Source organism: Colletotrichum fioriniae, assembly GCF_027942845.1.
Source record: "Colletotrichum fioriniae strain IMI 355084 chromosome Unknown scaffold_10, whole genome shotgun sequence".
In the NCBI taxonomy this organism is placed as follows: domain Eukaryota; kingdom Fungi; phylum Ascomycota; class Sordariomycetes; order Glomerellales; family Glomerellaceae; genus Colletotrichum; species Colletotrichum fioriniae.
In genome coordinates, this window is record NW_027076846.1 from 1,429,548 (window position 1) to 1,450,635 (window position 21,088).

At 54.2% G+C, this 21,088-nt stretch overlaps 2 protein-coding genes across 2 annotated transcripts; both read right to left on the bottom strand.

The window, feature by feature from the left end:
- Nucleotides 1-4,820: 4,820 nt before the first annotated feature.
- Nucleotides 4,821-6,188, bottom strand: N0V96_008440 (uncharacterized protein; the record flags this gene model as incomplete). Its single annotated transcript, XM_065758331.1, has 1 exon — nucleotides 4,821-6,188. The coding sequence occupies one exon, from the start codon at nucleotides 6,186-6,188 to the stop codon at nucleotides 4,821-4,823; it is 1,368 nt and encodes a 455-aa protein (XP_065613086.1).
- Nucleotides 6,189-7,276: 1,088 nt separating this feature from the next.
- PUF3 (mRNA binding protein puf3) lies at nucleotides 7,277-9,945 on the bottom strand (the record flags this gene model as incomplete). The annotated part of the gene is made up of 3 exons (XM_053190058.2): nucleotides 7,277-8,176; nucleotides 8,225-9,678; nucleotides 9,750-9,945. The coding sequence occupies 3 exons, from the start codon at nucleotides 9,943-9,945 to the stop codon at nucleotides 7,277-7,279; spliced, it is 2,550 nt and encodes an 849-aa protein (XP_053052480.2).
- Between the last annotated feature and the right edge of the window lie 11,143 nt (nucleotides 9,946-21,088).

Sequence of the window (21,088 nt, forward strand, 5' to 3'; positions counted from 1 at the left end):
GGAGCGCATCGTTGCCTAACCACACAACCGTCTTCGTCCCACAATCCAGGGACGTGATTCGGAACGCCGCGCATTCATCTTCCGGGATGTCGTATCTCGATCACGATGACCGCTGGGGTTGTCCTCGATTCTTGCCTCGAGCATCTCACCAGCCATACAGCCACAAATACCGAGCCCTCAGCACACTTCACAGGAGACCCACCTCTACCTGACTTACACCGCTCCGTCACGGCCAGCCACACTGTTCGCGTCCGTCTCACGCTGCCCTTCCAATGCTAGACTATGGTATACTGTTACTCTGAACATCTTCACCAACACAGGAATCGGAACGTCTATATCCCCTGGAGCCTCTTTCGGCTTGGTATACGGCAATTCACCTGATGCATATCCATCTTGTAAGGTACGTAGCGTATTGACAGATGTGATGAACCATGTTTCATTCTTCTCAAGTGCGTCCGTTACATAACCATGGCTAGCTCCTCCTCTGAGAGGCACCGCGGAGGCGTGCAATAGAAATTCCCAAGCTGACGGGAGGGACGAAAAGAGAGGCCCTATCCAAGGCTCCATGTCGTTGGTAAGTCCAGTGCCAACAGCTTCCCCCACCATACATAGGCACAGGCTCGACTTCCCCAACTGCACTGCACCCCAAATAGTCCACCGACTAAGAGTCCACTGCAACGTTGTCTTCCATGAGATTGAGCATGAAGGTCATAGCTGCGAGACAGTCCTGACAGGTGTCCATGTGGCGCTTGACGTTCGACGGGTGGTTTGGTAGTAGTCTGCCGCAAAATACAAGAACCGACGGGCCATGCTTGGACCTCATGTGTCTGTTAAGATTGGACCGAGTAGAAAAGGTCCTCATTTCGCAGAAGGGTTCTGTGCAATGAAGGTTCGAGGGAGTCCCAGACAGCGGCGTAGCCATATTGACGTTGGCGGTACCCTTGCACTGGGCTCAGAAAGTAAATAATTGATGGCGGCTATTGATCAGGAGATGGAAGACGATATTAGAAGCTGTATGCTGCTCGTTTGCTCTCCTCGTCAAGACGAAGCTGATAATCGACTGGCCGTCATTTATACATGTATCGAGCATCTTGCAAGTGAGCGAACGTCTTCCTCGGGACTTATCTCGGTGTGGAATGACCCAAGTCAAACGTCTATCGAGGTTGTAGCGACAAGTACAAACGAGCCAACTTTCGACGCAAATTTACATCGATTGACAGGAGAGATAAACTGCTGTGACACCGTCAGTAATTTGTGTAACCGTGTGGTTGTGGTGCCTTTTGGATAAGAGGAAGTTCTTAGTCAGAGGATGGTTAGGTCCTTGATATGACTTCGGATGGACTGGCTCACCACATACGGATCTATACGGATCTTGAAAAACGCGGTCGGGCGAAAAAAGCAAAGTGTTAAGGCAACTTGATGGAGCGGACCGAGACAACAAACAACATGGAACTTGTTCGAGCAGGGGTCAGGAGCTTCCGCCGCTCCTTTTGTGCTCTCTCTTCTAGAAACAGCCTATCACGCAGCTTGAAAACCCGAAAAGTTCACAAAAGAGGGGGAAAGAACATAAAACCACTTAACTACTGGGATGATCAAGCTACGGGCTTCCCTGGCATTTTAATTAATTGATCTGGTTGATCTGGACGGGACAGCTTCATCGACGATGTTCAGAGACGGACGGAATCCTCTGAATCCCACGTAGCCTCCTAAGGCTGATGGCTGGTTCCTTTTGCCCGCTCCAGTGGCATGGAAACCCTCTCGAAACGTCTAGGTCTTCCAAGTCAAGACTTGCTGTGTGAGCCTGCCACCGTAATCATGTTGGATAGGCGCAGAGACGTAGGTCGTGCTGCCGGTCACGATAGCTTGCATTTGATGACTATGATGGCGCCCAATACACTAAGTGCATGTTGCGCCGGCCAATCTCGGAAAGAGACACCTGCCTGAATCCATGTGCCTTCCAATTCTCCAGGTCTATGGAGTATCACACTGGCCGCATAGGACAGCCTCGCCTCTTCGCTCCTCGCCCGCGCCGCACTCATTTGGAAATGGCACTGGCGCCAATCTTGTCTCTTGATGGAAAGCTTCAATTGTCGTCCCTCCGAATGTTGACATGGACGAATCATCAGTGTCGCTGGGTGCGTCTTCTGCACGATCTTAGTGTGAGTTCATAGAATCCGAAGTGAGGTCAATTGTCTCAATTTTAATGTCGGAATCAAAGTCGTGTCTGGAAATGTTAAGAGTCACTGGCACCGGCGTTGGGTACCGTACGGTTTGCCCGGGGTGCTCCGAAATGGTGGATCCCACCAACCGGGCACTTACACGGACACTTTGAACGCCACACGAGAACCGGATTGTATCATTCATCGTGGTTTATTGATATCAAGAGCCCCATACATACGAAATGTTCCAAAGCAACCGGGCTAATCATTGAAATCTACCCAGAAACGGCAGACAAAAGAAGTTCCAAACCTAAACAGACCCCTTGGCTTGCCATGTCACGACACGTGGGACAGCCAGCTCTTCCTAGCATAAGTGAATCGCAATCCAATCGAGACTTCCAAGCTGGGGAAAAGTGTTGCAAATACTCCTAGTCATAGATAAGCTCGGTGTTGGCATTCGCATTGATTTTGCTTATGAGCTGTATATTCAGCCACGAGGGTTCAGAGTTCCCGAAGGATCTTACTGGAAGGGCCCCATCCTCCAAAATATTGTTCATGTAGTAGTTGACGACCTCTACCTCATAAATCTCGAGGGCAGTATCGCGGTTCGGAGTCTGGATGGCACTGGTGGGGGCAGTCGTAGGTGTTCCGCTGCTGATTTGCTGACCCGGGGTTGAGGGCGAGCCCGATGATTCCAGACACTTTTTACAGGTCTGTTGGTGACGCCGCGAGTTGGATGTGTGGTTTGGCCGCATTACGCCGCAAGGCTCCCGTATTTTCTCTCTGTGCTTTGATAGGACATGTCTGTTGAGATTGGACTGAGTCGAATAGGTGGATTCGCAGCCCGCCTCTTGGCAACGGTATTTTGAAGGTGTGTTTGTCCCATCGGTGGACATGGCGATATTGGCGTTCTGGCTTAAATGCATCCAGCTAGCGATCGGCAATTGGAAGACGAGATTGGATAATAGGCACTGCGTGAAAGCTCCACTGGCCGACAGAGACAGGAAGAAGGAGAAGGGGAGTCATGTTTTAATGTTGCTAAAATGAGGAGTTCAAAACTCATCCCACGAGCGATTCCCGCCATCATTGTCACAAAGAACCTCAGGTCCGTATCTTTTTGAGTTGAGCCTCTGATGTCGACGTGTGCGCTCACAAACCTGTTCCTACTGGTTCCCGCGGGTCTCACAGGTCCTCGCTGGATAATTGGCAATGGACAATCGTCGATGATTGAGCTGAGGTAGAAGACTGCCTGTAAACACAGGCAGACATAATTGAGGCAGGGCAAGCAACAATTCGCCATCTCGATGATTTAGTAATGCTTGGCTCTTCCTTGCTTAAACTATCAGCCCAACTCTCCGGCGTTTTTTGAGCAGGCCGAGAAACATGGCGGGGTGTGCTGTGTAGGTATGAAGAAGGGGCCAGACGGGGCAGACGGGGCAGACCCGCCGGAATCCGTTCATGCTGAATAACGTAGGTAGGTAAGATGAGGGAGTACTGCAGTCACCACTGGCCATATTAACCTTTAGAGTTAAGGATTTACGAAGCTGTTCTAATCCTTCCTCAGCAATCCTTCCTCAGCCCTTCCATTGAATTTTAACTCGTCAGAGCTTCTGCGTCTCGACCCATGAGAATTACCTACTTGGGCACCACGCTAACCAAATCTCAAACCAACGCTTGTGAACTCTTAGCAATGACTGCATAAGCATATTCTACCTCCATCCTCCAATCTCCACGGCATACTGTCAGCCACGTATGTACACCATCATGCTATAATTCCCTGTGCTACCCCAGTTGAGGCTTTTCGCAAGTGAATACGGTGGCCCAGCAACGCGGAGCAGGTCCCTAAGCCCGTACATCTCCCTTCCAACGGGCGGGCCCAATAGGGACGTCATGGCTTTCTCGCAACCAGGCACCAGGGCACATCGGCAAGGAAGCATGCAGTGTCCATTCGGACCGTGTTAGTAACATCCTGGCTCCTCGCAAATTCGAGCCTGTTAGGTTGCCGAAACGTTGAAGCTCGCTCAGGTAGGGTAAGCAACCATGCTGACGGAGGATGAGGACAGTAAGAAGCCCGGTCCAGCCTGCCATCTTGAGAATTGGAGCAACACCGTCTACCGTCTTGTTATCAGATGAACCCTTCCCATCCCTCCCAGCTCGAGCACCCATTACAAGTTTACTTATGGCCCGCGCCCGAGAAGCACAGGAACCCCAGCACCCGAATGTAGAATCCTCATTGCGGGAACCACTGCCATTGGTGGTGGTCTGCTTGGTAAGAAGTTGGGGAAACCCATGGCCAATTGCATAAGACGAATAATCGGTGCGTTGTTCCGTCTTTTGAGTCATAGCTACCTAGGTAGCCGTCCTTATTGAATCGGCGTCTCCGTTATGCCAGAAAGTCAGCTTTCAGCTGTTGACGTTGTCGCCTCTGATTTCACAATGACAACTCTTCATTGTCCCTGTTAAAGAGCATCCTATAGGAGCCCTCAGAGACATATTGCCACACAGATAGCCTCGCATAACATGGCTCCGCATCCTCGCCCCCCGCCTCTTGCTCCTCACTCCTCACTCCTCAACGTGCCCCCGTCTTCCGGCTCCCCCGCACCTCCGTCTCTCATCAGCCCCAGCTTCCCCGTCCTCTCCACCGCCATACCCTCCCCGCCCTCAGTTCGCCGCCAAAATCTCCGCCGCATCAGGCGCAGAGCTATGATCCCTCTTCCCATCCGCCATCTTAATCATCTCGGCCTGCTTCTTCATCCTCTCCGCCTCGGCCTGCTTCGAATGGCTCACATACGTCCCGTACCGCAGCGTGCCCAGCGTCAAGACCGCCATGAACAAGATCCCAATCACCGACCGCCGGATCAAGATCCACCGCAGGCCCTCGATTTCAGATTTGGCGTCGCTGCTTAGGTGGAGGCTGATTTTGTAGTTGATTTGTTGGATCTGGTCATGATCAGTACGACAGACCTTCGGAAGCATCAAAAGAAGAAAAAGGGGGGGCGCGGGACTCACCACACTATCACCAGCCTTCTGCTCCTCCCTAACCGCCATCTTGCGATCATTAAACATACCCCGCACATTATCATTCAGCGTCAACAGCTCCTGATTCAAACTCTGCGTCAGAATATCAACCTCGTGCTGCAACAGCGTCCTCTTCTGCCGCATCTCCTCGTCCGCCAGCTTCTGGTTATTCTTGACCTCGGTGCTCAGCTCCGAACACGCCGCCCGGAACAGATACGTCTCGTTCTCGACGTCGCTCTTGCTGACCAGACTCTCCTGCGCCACATCTAAATTTTGGGCGAGGATCGCCCGGATCGCCTTCATCAAAGTGATGGCCTGGTCTTTGCTGTACCCGCCGCCCTCGAGGTCCTTGACGAGCGAGTAGCTGTCGAAATGGTGCACGTAGGGGGGCGGGGCCATGTGCGGGTGTTGTTTGGCGACTTCTTCGGGAGGTCCCATGTGTAGGATCGCTTCGAGGGGACCACTCTTTTTCGCTTGATCGCGGGCTTCTTGCTTCGCGGCTTTCGCTTCCTCCGCCTCTTCGGGTTGTTGCTGTTGCTGTTGTTGTTGGTCTCCGGAGACGGCGCCCGTTGCATTGGCCGCGCTGTTGTCCGCCGTATTCGATGCCGTCGCCGCCACCGCCGCCGCCCCCCCCGCCGCCGTCTTGGGATTCACACCGTCATCGCTTGCCCCCTTGGACGCACCGACCGCTGCCTGCCCGGGACTCGCCTCCTTTCCATCATTCCCCGGCCCCGGCGCCGGCACCGGTGCTGTCGCTGTTACTGTCGTCGTCGCCGTCGTAGGCACAGGCTCGACCCCCTTTCCGTGTCTCGGCGCGAAACCCGACTGCTGCGCCCCAGGCGTAGGCGCGAACGCGGCGTACCCCCGTCTCCGAACCTCGGCGGGTCCCCGTCTCCGACATGACTTCGACGCCGCGCGGCTCGTCGTCGTCGTCGTCGTCGTCGTTGTCTCGCTGAGGCGTATCGTCCGGAAAAGGTGCGGATAGAGAAACGTTAACCTTGCAGGCTGCATCGTGAGTGGCTGTGGTCGTGGTGTTTGTGGTTTGTGTAGGGAGAAAAAAAAGTAATTGGGAAATTTGGGGAGGTGGTGGAAATGGGAAAGTAAAATGGCAGCGGATACACCCGTCCAGGTTAATTTCCCACGAATGCACACGTGGGGGGCACGGGGTCCAGCGTGTCGGAAGGCTACCTAAGCTCAGGAACCCGACGTTTACTACCGGTCTGGAGCTGTTTTCCCCTGATGTCATTGGGTGGATCCCTGCCGCTTATCCAAGTAGCCAAGGTACCTAATCCCGATGCCGACCTCGCTGTCGGGTCCGTTTCCGAAACCAACGGAAAATCCACCGAGAGCACTTACACCGAGGTGAGCATCGAGGTCAATGGTCTGTCTGACTGTTGTACATCGCAAACAATCAACAACCCCTTGAACAACCCCCCCTTACTCCCACCTCACGCTCACACCCACCCACATGGTCAAATCATCTGAAACTTTCCATACTCTCACGTCTATTGACAGGTCTAATCCGTCAGACTAAGACTGGTATCGCTTAGACACGAATAATTCAATAAAATACAAGAAGACTCGAAAAATATCATCTGCGCCCCAAAATGACCGACCCTGATGCCCCCCTTGGTGGAAACCCGACAAACCCCCGATAGGAACCTCATATTCCGACCGGCCGCTTTCCGTGTTCGTATCGCTCAGCCATTGTTCCTGTGATAAACCCTTCCAATAGCTCTCCAGAGACTCAGACTCATTACTTTGCGAATAAAAAAAGTCCAGAAAACTTGCAACCAAAAAGCAACAGAGAATCATGTCCGTTTTGGGAACCCTCGCCATTCCCCAAGTATTTGTCCAAGCAATTTTTCTACCGTTGTGACCGTGTTCCAGCCATGTATGTGGGGGATTTTTTGGGGGGTTGCATATTCAGATCAGGTATGTGTAAACAATATTAGGTAAGTTGTTCGTCATCTTTTTTTCTTTCTCTTTCAAACAAGTCTGGCACGTGAGCCGGGATCGTCAAGTCCGTTTGGTGTCGTGATGCATGTCCGAAGCAACCGTAGACGCCGTCATCGCAAAAGATTCGTGTAGTACTGTTATCAGGCCTCCTCCACCTGTACCTTGAGGCTGACACCTCCGGGCGCGCTGGACTTGTTGTCGTCCTCGGCAACCTCGCCAACGGCACTGGCGCTGGTGCTGGGCGGGCTGCTGCTCTGAGGGCTGTTGGGCTCCATGGTCAGGACCGGGGTTGGCGCGGCCGAGCTGGTGTCGGCCTGGGATCCACCAGACTTGGACGGCGCCGTCTGCGTCGTCGCGTAGATGAGCCGGTCAATGGCAGCGAGCTGGCGGCTGGTGCTGGTCTTGCGAAGGGTCTGGAACTGGGGTCGCATCTCCTCCACAAAGGCTTCGCGTTCGGCACCCTCGAGCTGGTTCAGCAGTTTCTGAATGACGTAGTTGCCATACTGGTCCTTCATCATCAACTGGAGCGAGCTTGTACCATCGCTCGCCTGGGAAATGATTTGCTCCCGAATGCCCTTGCGCTCTTCCGCGTTACCGTACTGGATGCACTTCTCGACAACGTTGGACGCAAATTTGTGCTTGGACAGGGTGACCAGCTGCGCAATGACAAGCTGGATGATTCTCGATCGGTCCTCGGGCATGCCGTGCTCGATGATGTGCTGCACGACATAGTTGCCATACTGGTCGGTGATGAGAACCTGCGTCGAGTTGTGCAGCTCAGCCAAGATGGTCTCCTTGTCCTGCTCTGTGCCGTACTCCAACATGCGCTGAATGACCCTACAGGCGTACATGTGAGCCGCCAGCTGGCTGACTTGGCCGCGGAATGCGTCCATGACGAAGTCAATGTACTGGCGAGGAACCAGCTCGATGATCTTCTGCACAACGTGGTTGCCGTTCTGGTCCTTGACGACCTTGAGGATCTCGGGCTCCAGCTCCTTGACTAGCTCGGCCTGCTGCTCGACAAGAACGTGTTCCAGGGCCTATTTTTGTTAGTTTCGTTCACGTTTGCTATGCGAATGTGTACACACCTTTTGGACAACGCGGCAGGCGTACATCTGCATGGACAGGTCAACAACCTTGCCCTTCATCTGTGACGCCAAAACTTTCTTCTGGACTTGGTTGCCGTGCTCAAAGAACTTTTGGATAACGTAGTTGCCAAAGACATCCTTCATCAGCTGGATGGCGTTTGGCTCAATCTCGCGGAACACCTGATCCTTCTCATCGCTGTTGGCAGTTTCGAGCTTTTGTTGGATGAAGCGCGATCCGTGCTGGTCTCCGCTAAACTCGACAATGTGGCTGTAGATGTCCTTCAGCTCGTATCGCTTGTTGGACTTGGAGCTGGACCTGAATTCCTCCAGGAGCAAGCTGCGGACGCCCTTGCCAGGGTCCTGGTCCTTGCTAGGCCGGATGGGCATCACGCCCGGCATCGAGTACGGCGCCATGTGCAAGCCGTAGCTAGGCAGAGGAAGCGATGGACGCCCATACGGGTCGAACATTTGCGGAGGGTACTGGCCTGCAAAGTTGGGAGTGTAGTAGGGTCCAGGGTAGAACGCGGGAGCCTGCGCCTGGATGAAAGCGGGAACAGGCGTTCGGCGGTCGCCATCCGGGACCATTCTCAGATCGCGGGACGACGGCCGTTGGGCCCACAGGTCAGACGCTTGAGGCGCATATGTCTTGGGGCTAGTGACAACCCGGTACTGACCAGAGGCACCGGCGATGCGGTCGGTGGAACCGCGCTTGTACTGAGCCGCCATGGCGTCGGCGTACATTTCGCCAGTGATGGCGGCGTTCATGTCGCCCCTCCAGGGCTGAGACACGGGGTTGAACTGGAAGTTCTGCGCACCGGCGGCGATGCTCTGGGCCTCGTCAAGCGTAAGGGACTTCTTGAACTGAGGAGCCAGGTCCGTTTCGTCCATCTGTCTGCCGTTGGCCATAAAGGCCCTGTTGTTGGTAGTCTGCGTGGGGAAGGAGGAAGAGTGGCCGGGGATGGCGGGACGGCTCGAGGCAATCGAGTTGCTGGGAGTGTGACCATAGCCTACAAAGTTGTCTCGGAAGGCAGGGGGCGAATGGTGCGAGTCGTCCGACTGGCGCGAGGGAGGAATGCTGCTGTCTCTCGAGGGAGCACCCACCACACCGAGATTCAGATAGGCATTGTCTTTGGAACCTCGCTTCTCCTGCCTTGCGTACGAACCATCAAAGGCGCCGCCGTAGCTGGGCCCGAAGCCTGTGTTCTCCTTGTCCTCCTCCAGGTATGATTTCGGCCGTCCATTGATGAGGTTGCGTCCCTGCCCGACGGCGTTGTTATCGAAGAAGGAGTTGCTGTTGTGGATGCTGTCGCGTGTGCGGTTCGGCGAGGTGCTGCCTGATGCTGATCGAGTCTGGGTGTCCTGGTTCCAGGGATTCTGAGTCCACGTGTCCGCCTCCGAGTTCGCAGCAAGGGCACCGGACCCTGATGGCTGTCCAGCGAAGCTATCTTCCGGGCCTGGTGCATCACACATAGTTAGCATCCCGGTCCAACGTTTATCAATCAATCATCGTCCCGGTCGGCCATACCTCTGGGGTCTCTCTTTCCTGCGCCTCCTGTGTACGTTGTGTTCCAGATGTTTTGCGAGTACAAGTTGGAGCCTGTGAAGCCGGGGGCGACGCCGGCGGCAGGCTTCTCATTCTGGCCGTTTGCCATGGGGAAGCTTCCGTACCGACCTGCTGGCCGGGCCTGGACAACGTGGCAGGTTAGCAAAGTGGCAGCCATTGGTGGAGGGTAGAAGGAACAGCAAAAGAGAAAGTAAGGCGCGAGGCAAGCTTTTTTTGAGCTGTTTGCCAGGTCTAGGCGAAGTTCCGAGCGCCGAATTGGCGACTCGAGCCAAGAGGCCATGAGGCCGCTAGGGAAGCGCAGTCTTGACACACACGGCCGCGCGCTCGCATCTTCGCAACCCGGGGCTCACCCCCATCGGACCTCACGTGGAGTAAACGGGGCAGCGACTTACGGTGGTGGTCATGTTTGTGGTCGGTCTCTGCGCAGGAGAGACGGTCGCAGAAGATGCGGTCGAGTGTCCGGGGGGATGCGGAGAGAGGAGGAGCGAGGGTTTCCGGAGGTTGACCTTTTTTGGTGCGGCGAATGGGGGTGAGATCGGATGCACCTTGCTTGCTGCTTGATGCTGCTCTTTGGTCTGTCTGTCCCACAGAGGTGCTGTGGTGGCTGGCGAGAAGCGAGAGGATGCAGAGGTTGAAGGGGCCGGTCTACGTGGCTGACTGGATGGCTGCACACACACGTCGAGGGCGCAGCTGCTTGTGGGAAGTTTTGGGTTTTCCGCTCGTGAATTATATACGATGTAGGTGTAAACTTTTTCTTGCGACAGGAACTTTCTCCAGGAATCGTCTATGGCGCGCGGACTAAAAAACGAAGGGAGAACGGTGGGCGTCAGCAAAACCAGGCAGACTGGGGGGGGCAGAATTTCTAGCGCGAAGCACAGGGTTGATTGTTGAGGAGAGGGTTTGCCCGCTTTGGTCGTGAGGGAGGGAGGCGAGCGAGGAGAAATAAGGTGAGGGATAAGGGTGCAGGTGTGCGTACTTGGATTATGTAGAAAGAAACAAAGCGAGTGGGCTCTCCGGGAAGGCAAGGTATGTGGGAGAGCAATAGCGGGATGGGAGGGATGGAGGAATGTGAGGACGGGCGAGGATGAGGGCGAGAGATGACGAAGAGAAAGAGAGAGAGAGATAGAGAGAGGGAGGAGTACGGATAATGTACGGAGAGTAAGGTAACTCTGTCAAGGTATGTAAGGTATGTATGTATAGAAGCGACTGGAGACTCTTTTGATGATGTGGAAGACAAAAAATGTACAGTGATAAAAGTAGACCGAGAACAGAAAACACCCGACAGGTCAAGCGTCGTCGCTGGTAAGGCTGATTAGGTTGATTGTTTGATGGAGCGCCCGCGGTCGGCTGGGGCGAGGGACAAGACGGGAGCGGGCAGCTAATAACTTTGTAGGAGATTTTTTTTGCGCAATCCAATATCGAGGACAAGTCCACCCTGGACCTTTGGGAAAGTCGTGGGCTACCAGCTGGGACCTAGACTTGACCTAAAGCCTGGCCTTGGGACTGGGAGACTTGAAGACTGGAGACTCGTGTGGGAGCTGCAGTAGCTGCGACTTGCAGATGGACTAAACGGAGGGAGGCATCCACTGAGGAGAACGGAGACGGGGCGGGAGGACAGGAGGGTGGTGAGAGGGGGAGTTTGAAGGGGAGCTGACATGGAGCTTTCTTGTCTTGGGTGTGGCCCAAATGCTCCAAAGTGGTCCTCTATTCCCTCTTTCTCCCTCTCTCTCTCTCTCTGCTCCTCAGTCTTGAGGAGTCGAGGGTCAGGGATGCGACCGGGGGTGCATTGGGACTGGGACTGGGAACTGGGAACTGGGCCTAGGACCGGGACTGAAGATGGGGGCCCTGGGAGTTGAACGATGGAGCCGTGGGAAGAAGGGGGAAGGGGTCCCGACAACACAACTTCGGGGAGGCAAGGCCGCAAATGCAGTAAGAAACAAGGTAAGGTAGGTAGACAGACACCGACGGGAAGGATTGATTGATGGATGGCAGACGGGAAGGGGTCAGTCATGCGAGGGATGGGGATGTGAGGCCGAGTACGGATGGAAAACGAGACACACACACATTCTTGCCGGTAATTATCGTACCTCTTTTTTTTTCTTTCTCTTGCTTTGGAGGGGGATGCCAAGGTGCTCAACACTGTTATAACTAGGTGACGGTATGAATAGAGTGTGTAAGGTGAGGTAGAGACAAGCAATGAAGGCGGGAAAGGAGGGAGGCGAAAGGACGGGAGAATGAGATGGGAAAGATCAGAATAGGCAGACAAGGGGGGGAAGGGCAATGATAGTTTGGCCCTGTTATTGGATCCAACCCAGAGACGAGAGACGAGACTTTGCGCCGAACTTACCAAATCTTGTACTTCGTACTCCTGTCTTGCGAGGATTTGACAGTCGAATGTGTGCGAGAGGGCTACAAATTCCCCGTTGCTGCTGCCTTGCTGTTTCTTGCCTATCGTTACCTCCCTCCTCTATTCTCTTCTTTCTCTATTCGTGGTTGGCCTGGTTTTGTTGGCTGCCTGCTTCTCTGCTCCTCTCCACCCAGGTACAGATATTGAAAGTTTGGACAGGTGGTGACGACAGGTCACAGAGCAGAGTGCCAAAGGGGGCAATGCGTTCTTTTTGGGATTGTGCGTATGTGGGTGAGCGAAGAGCGTTCGTCTCCAAATGATGTGATGTGCGGCTTGACAAAAAAGCTAAATGTTCGTTTGCAGACGTCTTGAATGGACGGTTTATGCGTGCGTTCAGAGGGCTGAAGTACCGGGGCACCTTGGCGGGAGAGAAATAACAGGTACCCTGACACGACAAAATACGGGCTGAACTGGGCGCAGAGAAGTATCGAGTGTGGAGGCGAACAGGACTTGACGTCCAATCAACCTATGGATTTGCGGAGACACTGGTCCGTACAATGAATGACAGAGTGAGTGAGTGACTGATTGATTGTCCTGGGTGCAGCGACGGGCTCGCAGAGGAGCGGTTGAGTGCGAGGTGTCGAGAGAAAACGGGCCAACAGGTATCAAGTGCGTGGCGGAAAGCAATGTACAAAGTCCCCGGGGTTCGAAACGTCGATACAAGTCGGGACGAATGGTGTATGCAGTCTGTCGCGTGTGTGCTTCTTCTTCTTGTTCTTGTCCTTGTCGCTCCTAGCTTCTATCCGTAGGTGCCTCGGCTGGTGTGTGCGTTGCTCGTGTGTGCGTGTTTGCGCTGTGCGAGAGAGTGTGTGTAATTACTAGAGAGTTGACGCTGCGTGCCCCAATAGATATGTTCTTGGGGCTCGACTCTGCCAGAGCAACGTCAGACTATAGGCAGAAGATGACGATCGTCGGGGGAGGAAAAAGAAGAGAAAAGTTTTAAAACAGATAGACGATGCGAACTGAAAAGAAGAGGCGTGGTGGTTCCCAAGATGATCAAATAGAGTCAGAGAAAATGGTGGATGGGTGCGGCAAGCCTCTGGAGCTCTTCTCTTTGGATCCTCTGGACTGGAATGGCGGTTTGCGATTGGTCTCCGACGGCTGGCCACAGGCACGACAGGGAGAGTCGTTGATGTTGCAATGGTACCAAACCCAAGGCGAGGTACTTGACGTTACCTCTGGCTTGGCCAAGGTAGGGCAAGCCGCAAAACAGACAAGCACAAAGTGGCCGTCCTTGAATGGTCAAAGGGTCTCGCAGACTGCATGTATCGAGACTGAGTAGATCGTGGATGCGGTTGTGCTGCTTCTGTTCTGCACTTTATGATAAACAAGCTGCTAAAAGACAGCAGACCGACTGCCTGAATCACGGCGATGAGAGAGGGTCTGTCCGGGCTGGGACCGTTTTGTTTGTACAATATATTCGCTGGCGGTATCCGTACGTAGATGCTGGTCACTCGGGTACTTGGGGGACGTGTATATGATGCCGCCGTGGTTTGCCCACGCTTATCTGGTCCGGAAGTCCTCAAGCAACCTAATTGAAGGCGCCGAGTGTGCAATTTGGCGTGTCGATGCGAGAATGCAGATGCAGCGCGCGGAGTCGGGAGTGTGGGACACTGCGGAGCAAGCGGGAGAGCGAGAGAGACTGACTGACTGACCCGTAGCTGTATCCGTAGCGTGTCCGTACGTACGAGCAGAGCTAGGAAGCTGCAGGTCATTCAAGACACGAAGCGGAGCAAGTACGGATACTCTGTTGTCTGGCTTCGCACGAACATTCGTAAATCATGGTGAATGTCGTGGAGGAGAAACACAGTCCTTGGTACCCTTGAGTCGCCGGTGATCGGCGAGATCTCAGTCTTAATCTACTCTCGACTGATGGATGCTGCCCCAAGATCAGACAGGACAGGCTGACGGCAAGCTTCTTCGTCCTTCGAGGTGAGGACGTCGTACCGTTGGCCGTCCGAGAGCTGGGCCCAGAGTCTTGAGTCTCGACCTCTGCAGGAATCTGGGCTGAACAACAGGCGGCTAGTCCAATCGAGGGAGACACACACGGCGGGGATACGCTAGGACGAGACGAGTCAAGAACAAAAAAAGCCCCGTCTGCCGGGGGTCTGCCGTCCTTTTTAGCGTCTGACGGGGGTCTGTTTGTTCGGGGGCACTCGTGGGCGGTGGATTGAGGAGGCACGATTCCCACGAAAGAATGAGATGCAACTAGGATTCGATGCCGACACCGCTGGGCAGGCTGGTTCGAATGTGGGCTATATTGCGTGGCAGACAGATCTCTTTCCAGTAGAGGCGTCAGTAGATGGCTCGCTTCCAGGCCAAGCAAACGGACGATCAGCTCTTCTCAAAACTTCTCGAAGACCTCCGCAGCACTGACGAGCTGTAGTTGGAGCTGGCTGGGCTGATGTTGATGGGGGTCCGGGACGGATGGCGCGTTGATCAATGCAGGCGAGATAATACGGACAAGGGGACAGCTGCTGTTGAGAGACAACACTGCGCGTGTGATTTGATTGCTTGCAGCCCGCGGTTTGCGTAGTATCGTCTCTTGGGTGTAATCCGCTGGTGATGTGATCAATAGCCCGCCCAGGCAATACGAACCCGACAATGTCGCTTTACTCGCCTCTCCACTGTTGTCGTCGTGCAGAATACTCCGTACGCAGCAGTGAACGAGAGGGCTCAATTTCTCAACAGGACGGCAACGGCACTGAGCAGCAGCACCACTTGTGGAGGATATTGAAACCAGGGCCAAGGTATTCGTCCAGCGTAGCGAGGAGAACAAGCCTGGGCCAGGGGTTGGGGAAGGGGGACCACAAGTCTGCAGCAGCCGGGTGGGTCGCCGTGTAAGGGAAGACTGCTCGATGACGAGCGGCCAGCCGCGGCTTGAATGTTTTGTTTTCTCGTCTCGTGAGGGGCGAGAGCAAACTTGTTGTTGCCTGCCTCAAGGGTGGCTGAAGAGGATTAACGATGATGATGATGGTGGTGGTGGTGGTGATAGCGACCCGCGCGAACCGTGGCTTGAAGCTTGACAGGTCGCCTCCAAACTGCCACAACCCCGGATTTTCTCTGGTTGAGCGCGCCCGATGCCGTCTCGCTGTCAACTGCGCCGTCTCACGTTTGGTTTCTTGTCCAAAGTGTCCAGACAGGACTTTAGGGGGGCGTGAGCGATTAGGGTCAGGGGGCGGCGATATGTGCCGGAAATGTACTTGCGACTATGTTCCGGCCGAGTTCCGTGTATGATCTTCAGGGATTCTGGGGCAGAAACGACAGCCAAGTCTTTGAGATTCGAAGAAGCGAAACAGGCCACAGAAAGGTTGAACACACAAAGAAAAAACGGCGCTTCGTTTCTTCAACGTGTGTTTCTTTGGTTGTCCGACCGTTGAGAAATGTCCAATGTGTAGGGTTATCCATAAGGAGTAGTGAGGGAAAGGAAAGAGAGAAAGAGACTCTTGTGCGATGTCGCCTGCAGCCCCGTCCTGTGTCGCCTCGCCTCATTAAGTAAATTGGTAGGCACATATTGTTTAAGGTAGTTTAAGGTAGGAAAAGCAGCGCTCGCCTTCCAAGTTGGGTGACTAGATTCTGCAACAAGGCAGGCTGCCTACCTTACCTCACCTTCCTTCCTTCCTTCTTTTTGCCTTGACGCCTCCCTCACCTTACTCGTACAGCCCGATTTTGATTCTGGACCTCAAGGAGGAACGTCGTATCCCTCGTCATGTACCTCGGTTGAAAATACTTGGCAGCTACCAAAGGCCTCTTCGTCTCTGTTGTCGTTCTTCCAACGAGAACGCGCTGATTGGCAGACATGGGGGCATGGATGTCAAGTGCTAGCTGAGGAAACAGTTCGAACCGTGGCTCGTGTTTTCAATACATATGATGAATCCACCAGGGCAGTGCCGTTAGTCCCGCAAGTCGTCGCTCAATGTCCAACGTCTTTCATCAGAGGCAAGAAACAAAACATTCTTGTACTTGTTTGCCAAGTGTGAGTGAGTCTTGCTTTTGTCACTCCAAAGAAGTCAAGCAAGGGGCGTGCGGAAGATCAGGCGGTGGGCGTACTGTGTACTACCGTGTGGCGATGATGCAGAAAGACGAGGATAAGGGGAAAAAAAGAAAGAAAAAGGCTATTACGGATAGTTAGTCCATGGGAATACCATGAATATGCTTCGTTCCTCCGTTGACCTGATGGCCCTTGGAACGCAATGCAATTCTGATGAACAGGCATACCGGAATGCTGTAATGTTGCTAATGGGCGCGCTGGCACGTCCTAGTTCCGCCATCCCTCGGCTGAACAAATCTGCCCGTCAACGTTTCTGCTTGGTACGAACCGGGGCTGGCCCATCTCGTCCCTGAGCTTCTCCGTCCGTCCCAATACGCCCTGTCAAACCTACATCGGTCCCATCAGCATAGCAACCAAGAGTACCCGTAAAAGGCACTTTACCTACTTCTCGGCGCTATGTATTGCCATCCGAGTTGACGGGCTGGGCTGGGCTGGCTGGCAAGGGCTTGTTCTAGACACCCGCGCGCGCCAAGTTGCTCCCGCTCGCCCTTCGCTTGTTTGTGTTCATCTCCAACGAGCAAATTCTCACGCAGCGTCACACTGCATTTGGAGCGCAACCCCCTCGGCCCCCTTGAAGATGTATGTCAAAGACAGCGCCCGGCTCCGAGCAGAAAGCCATGCTCTTGGTTGTGGATTAGCCCTCGTGGTTGGAATCAACATGTTTTGTACGGAGTGGCTCTTCACTCAGTGTCGCGGCCGCCAACCGCTCGTCCTTTTCGACCAAAGGCTAATATCAAGCAAGGTGCTTTTGTTTTGGCTTGCTGAGCGTTACTCTGCGACATCCCACGGGTGCAACGCCGGTACTCACAACGTGCACTGGTGTGTCATACCGCTCTGCCTTTGCGGGCAATCTATGAAGAATTGCTGTGTGTATGTACGGAGTCGAGTGGCCTCCTCCCCCCCCCCTCTGTTCGAGCCGACGGGGTTGCATGAAACTCCAAAGGGACTGGGAATTCCTCCCCCTTCCCGAGGAAATACCCCAAAAGACCGCCCGAGGTTTGATTGTGTCGACCCCGGATTAGTCTTGATCCACTCTGGCGGGGTTGTCGTTGTTTCAGTGTTTCAACTCTACCAACTTGAAAGAGCCAGTCACGACTGCTTTTCATTCCAGGCGGCCTGGTCCGTCCACGTTCCTCCTTGACGGGCCTGGGCAGGGTCCCATTGGACGATGGCACGCTGGGAAGTAGGTCACGGCAGGGATCGACATTCCTCAATATCGCCTGTCCAGTATTTGCAGGCTGCGCTGCGAGCTATCGCATCCCAACAGCAAAGTCTGGCGGCTTGGTGACCATCTGGCATACGTGTGGTATTGCATGAAGGCACGAATCAATTGAGGCTGATTGCTCCAGTAGGCCGGGGCAAATGGCTGGACAAGGCCGAATGGGAGTTCGTGCGGTCATACTCTCACTCTTCCGTACTCATGAAACCTTTCGCTTTGCTGAGGAAAGAGCATTTCATACGATCGTGTTGGCTGGCTTGAAGGTTTCCTTTTGGTCAATCAGCAGCCACTAGCCAAGCTTCCTCTCGATATCCTACGGACGAAGCGGTCCATGTGATCTTCACGGGGTTCCGGCGCCACAAGATGTCCTATAAAAACAAAATTATGCCTGAAGAGGACAAGAAAAAGCAAGTCCGAGAATCAAGCACTACCCGCTTTCAATAAACCAAACATCTATCGCGAAGCGGCAAAGTCTATCTGGGGGTTCGTCTGCGAGTTGGCAAACCTTCTCGGGCAACAAGGCGCGTCGTTGCCTTCCGATTGTATTGGTCTTGTTCGGCCCCGCCAGCAAATGAGGATCCTCGAATCGTTCTGCCCTGAGTAGAGGTGCCAGCCTCTGGATCCGGTACACGATTCCGACACCACTCATTGCCGTTGAGGCCTTGCTCTTGGAGTCCGGATCTCTGCGGACAATCTCGATTGTATGTCGGGATGACTTGGATTACAGCCATTGGCTAGAAGCATATTGCGCAGCCGGCCCAGTCGCTGACCGCCTCAGAGTTGCTTCTTCGCAAGGATGGCAAACGGGACTTGCTCCTCAACGAAGGCCTCTGCCGACAATCTGTTGCTGAGACATTGGGGGCAAAGTAGTCCGATCGTGCAGTCGCTCGCCGTTGTGTAATATCGATGTGGCCGGCATAGATTCGTACGCAGGCAGGCAGGGTAAGTATGTCCAAGGACTATGAGAGGATCGATGTCTTTCCAGACCCCTACTCGATGTTGTGGCACTTGTAATGCTGAAAGTGCCACACCGCCTCCTGCTGTGAATTAGTCTGGCGCACAGGACGGTCATCGTCTCTGAAGCTCGGTGGTGAACGCGGGGCTCTCGCAGTACGGCGACGGGTAGCTGCATTCGTACGAGGACAAGCAAGAACCGGGACTTTTTCGCTAACTTGCCAATGTGTGTTTCGTCGATCCTGTTGAGATTTGGTTCAAGGCATGGTCACTCGCCACTGAGGATCCTCAAATCGAGGTTTTGTGTGCCGTAATTACTGTGCTGGAGATGTCTGCCAAATGAATCTTCGCCCAGCACCCGGTGCCCAATCTTCAGACACCTGCTGTGCTTTGCACCTTTCCTGGGAACATGCGGCCGGGAAGTTCACGAGGTTGAGGCCGACATTGCTAGCCAAGCTGGGATGCGCGGGTTGTCATTGGTACTTGGGCAGGCTCTGGTCTGCTTCACCGCCCGTCAGACTGCTTCGGTGTTGTTGCTTACATCGTTTCCGTAGACTAACGCAGAACAGATGGGCGATGCATGGCCCGAGTCGCCCTTTTGCACAGGAGAACTGCCTGTCAGACTGCTTCGATATCGTTGCATGTATCGTGTCCACAGGCAAGATGTGGTCGTGGCCGCCACTTCTGCGCATGAGCATAATGGGTGACCTGCCTCATGCGTTGGCATCCGTACTGGGCGAGTAGTAGCAAGCTTCGATATCATGTTGAGCAAATCTGACTGATCATGGAGATCCAAGACGTCGTTAGGCGCTGGCACTGCAAGGACACTTCATCGTACTCACCAAGGGGCATCTCAGCAGGAGATACCTGACTGGAAACTACCCATGCGGTTGTCTCCAGTCAAGCTGCGACTGTGATCGAAAGGAGTCCAAGTTTTCCGCGAAAAGGCCACATTGAAACTATTGTACGATGCAAAGTTGAGCAGACATTGTCCAGGACCGTGGGCGGTGGAATGGATCGTGCCTCTGGACGGTGCAGCCTTGATGCGTTTGGTATCTAAGTCAAAGACCTTCTCGGCAGCGATGGCCAGCTAGGGGAGGCGCCACATGTCAAATGTGCCACTTGGGCGACTTGTCAACATGATATCAAATCGAGTGATGATGTTGTGGAAGTGGTCAAGTGAGGAGAGGCGTGATTCGTCTCTCTGTGGCGCCGCATTGAATCGGGGCGGACTGGCGCCACAAAGGAGCGCCACAGGTAGCTCGGACCACATGCTCGGTATGTTCGGTGTCGAGCTGTCAATGTTGCATTGAACCCGAAGGGGCAGGGGATGTGGGATGAGAGGTGGTCGCTGCATTGAACAATGCAACGGTGCTTCATAACAAACGAGATGAACAACTCTCGTTTGTCTCCAAGGGGCAACAGCAATTCCCGGAAATCTCGTAGACGGTCCCGAAAGGGATGATCTGCGACAACAGGAGCCGGCAGGCGGAGTCGGACGAAAAGGCTATGCTTAGATCGCTACGGGCCGGGCAGGATTTTTTTTATTCTGGATTATGTACTCCGTACGACAGTACAAGGCTCGCAGGCGGCGGCACCGCGGTAGGCGTGGAAGACTGGAAGAGTCCATTCACGAGCTCGTAATCTCGTGTGTAGGGCAACGGAGCCATCGTGGGCCACGAGGCTCTCGCTTTGCCAGAGATGACGGTGCGGGTCGAGAACCCCACTGGCATGGAATGACCAGGTGGCTGCTGGAGCTCCGACGCTATTTCTGGCATCGGGAGGTTGCCGCCGCCAAAAAGGTGGGAGAGGGCGGAATGAGTTAATGAAGTCTTTCTAGAATTGGGCGAGAGTCAGCAAGCAGCAAACCTGATTCGACATGTTGAATGATTGCATTCGTGGGGCCCCGGGAGAGGCCAAGACCGGATTGGGATGGACAACTATGTCAGTCGAGGACGGTACGGATACCCGGAGACATTTAGACTGGGCAGAAGAGGGATCAAGCTGGCAGCTTTTTCGTTTGGTAGGTTTGTGATGAGAGAGAAAAAATATCCGTAGGCGCCGGTGTGTTATAGCTCCGTGTGATGATATCGAGAGGAGGGCGGCAAAGGAGGAAGCGGACTGGGCGGGGAGGGAAGAAAGGAAAAAGAGATTTGGGAAGCAATAGTTTGGTTGGGCGAATCCGAGAGCATTCAGAGTTCATGTTCTCGACGGGCGTTGCATTGTTATTCTCCAAGTCGTTATTATTTGTTTGTGTTGCGGCTGGCAGCTTGCGGCTTGCCTCGAAGAGTGGAAGGCCGGGTATTGCTGACGAAGGACGCACCTTCCTTCTCGAAATGGATGTCACCACGACGCTAACCGCGTGTTCTATCCAATGGACCCACTTGCACAAGGCCGTAGTGGGTGTTGATTTGCGAGTCCAGATTGCACAGAAAAAGGGGAGTCCCAGCTTGTCGTCACAGCCGCCCAGGTTCGGAGGAGGAAGGCAAGAGCCAGGGGGGTTATCCGGCAGAATTCAGGAACAGAAGCGAGAGCAAAAGGAAGAGCAGAGCAAGAGCAACTCGCTCGTTCCTGGCTGCACACGAGCTCACGGACCACGAGCCCCTGCAGGGGGTTGATGAGCTTAGTTGGGAAACGACCAACGGCCGCCCAATAATCGGCGCCGTTTC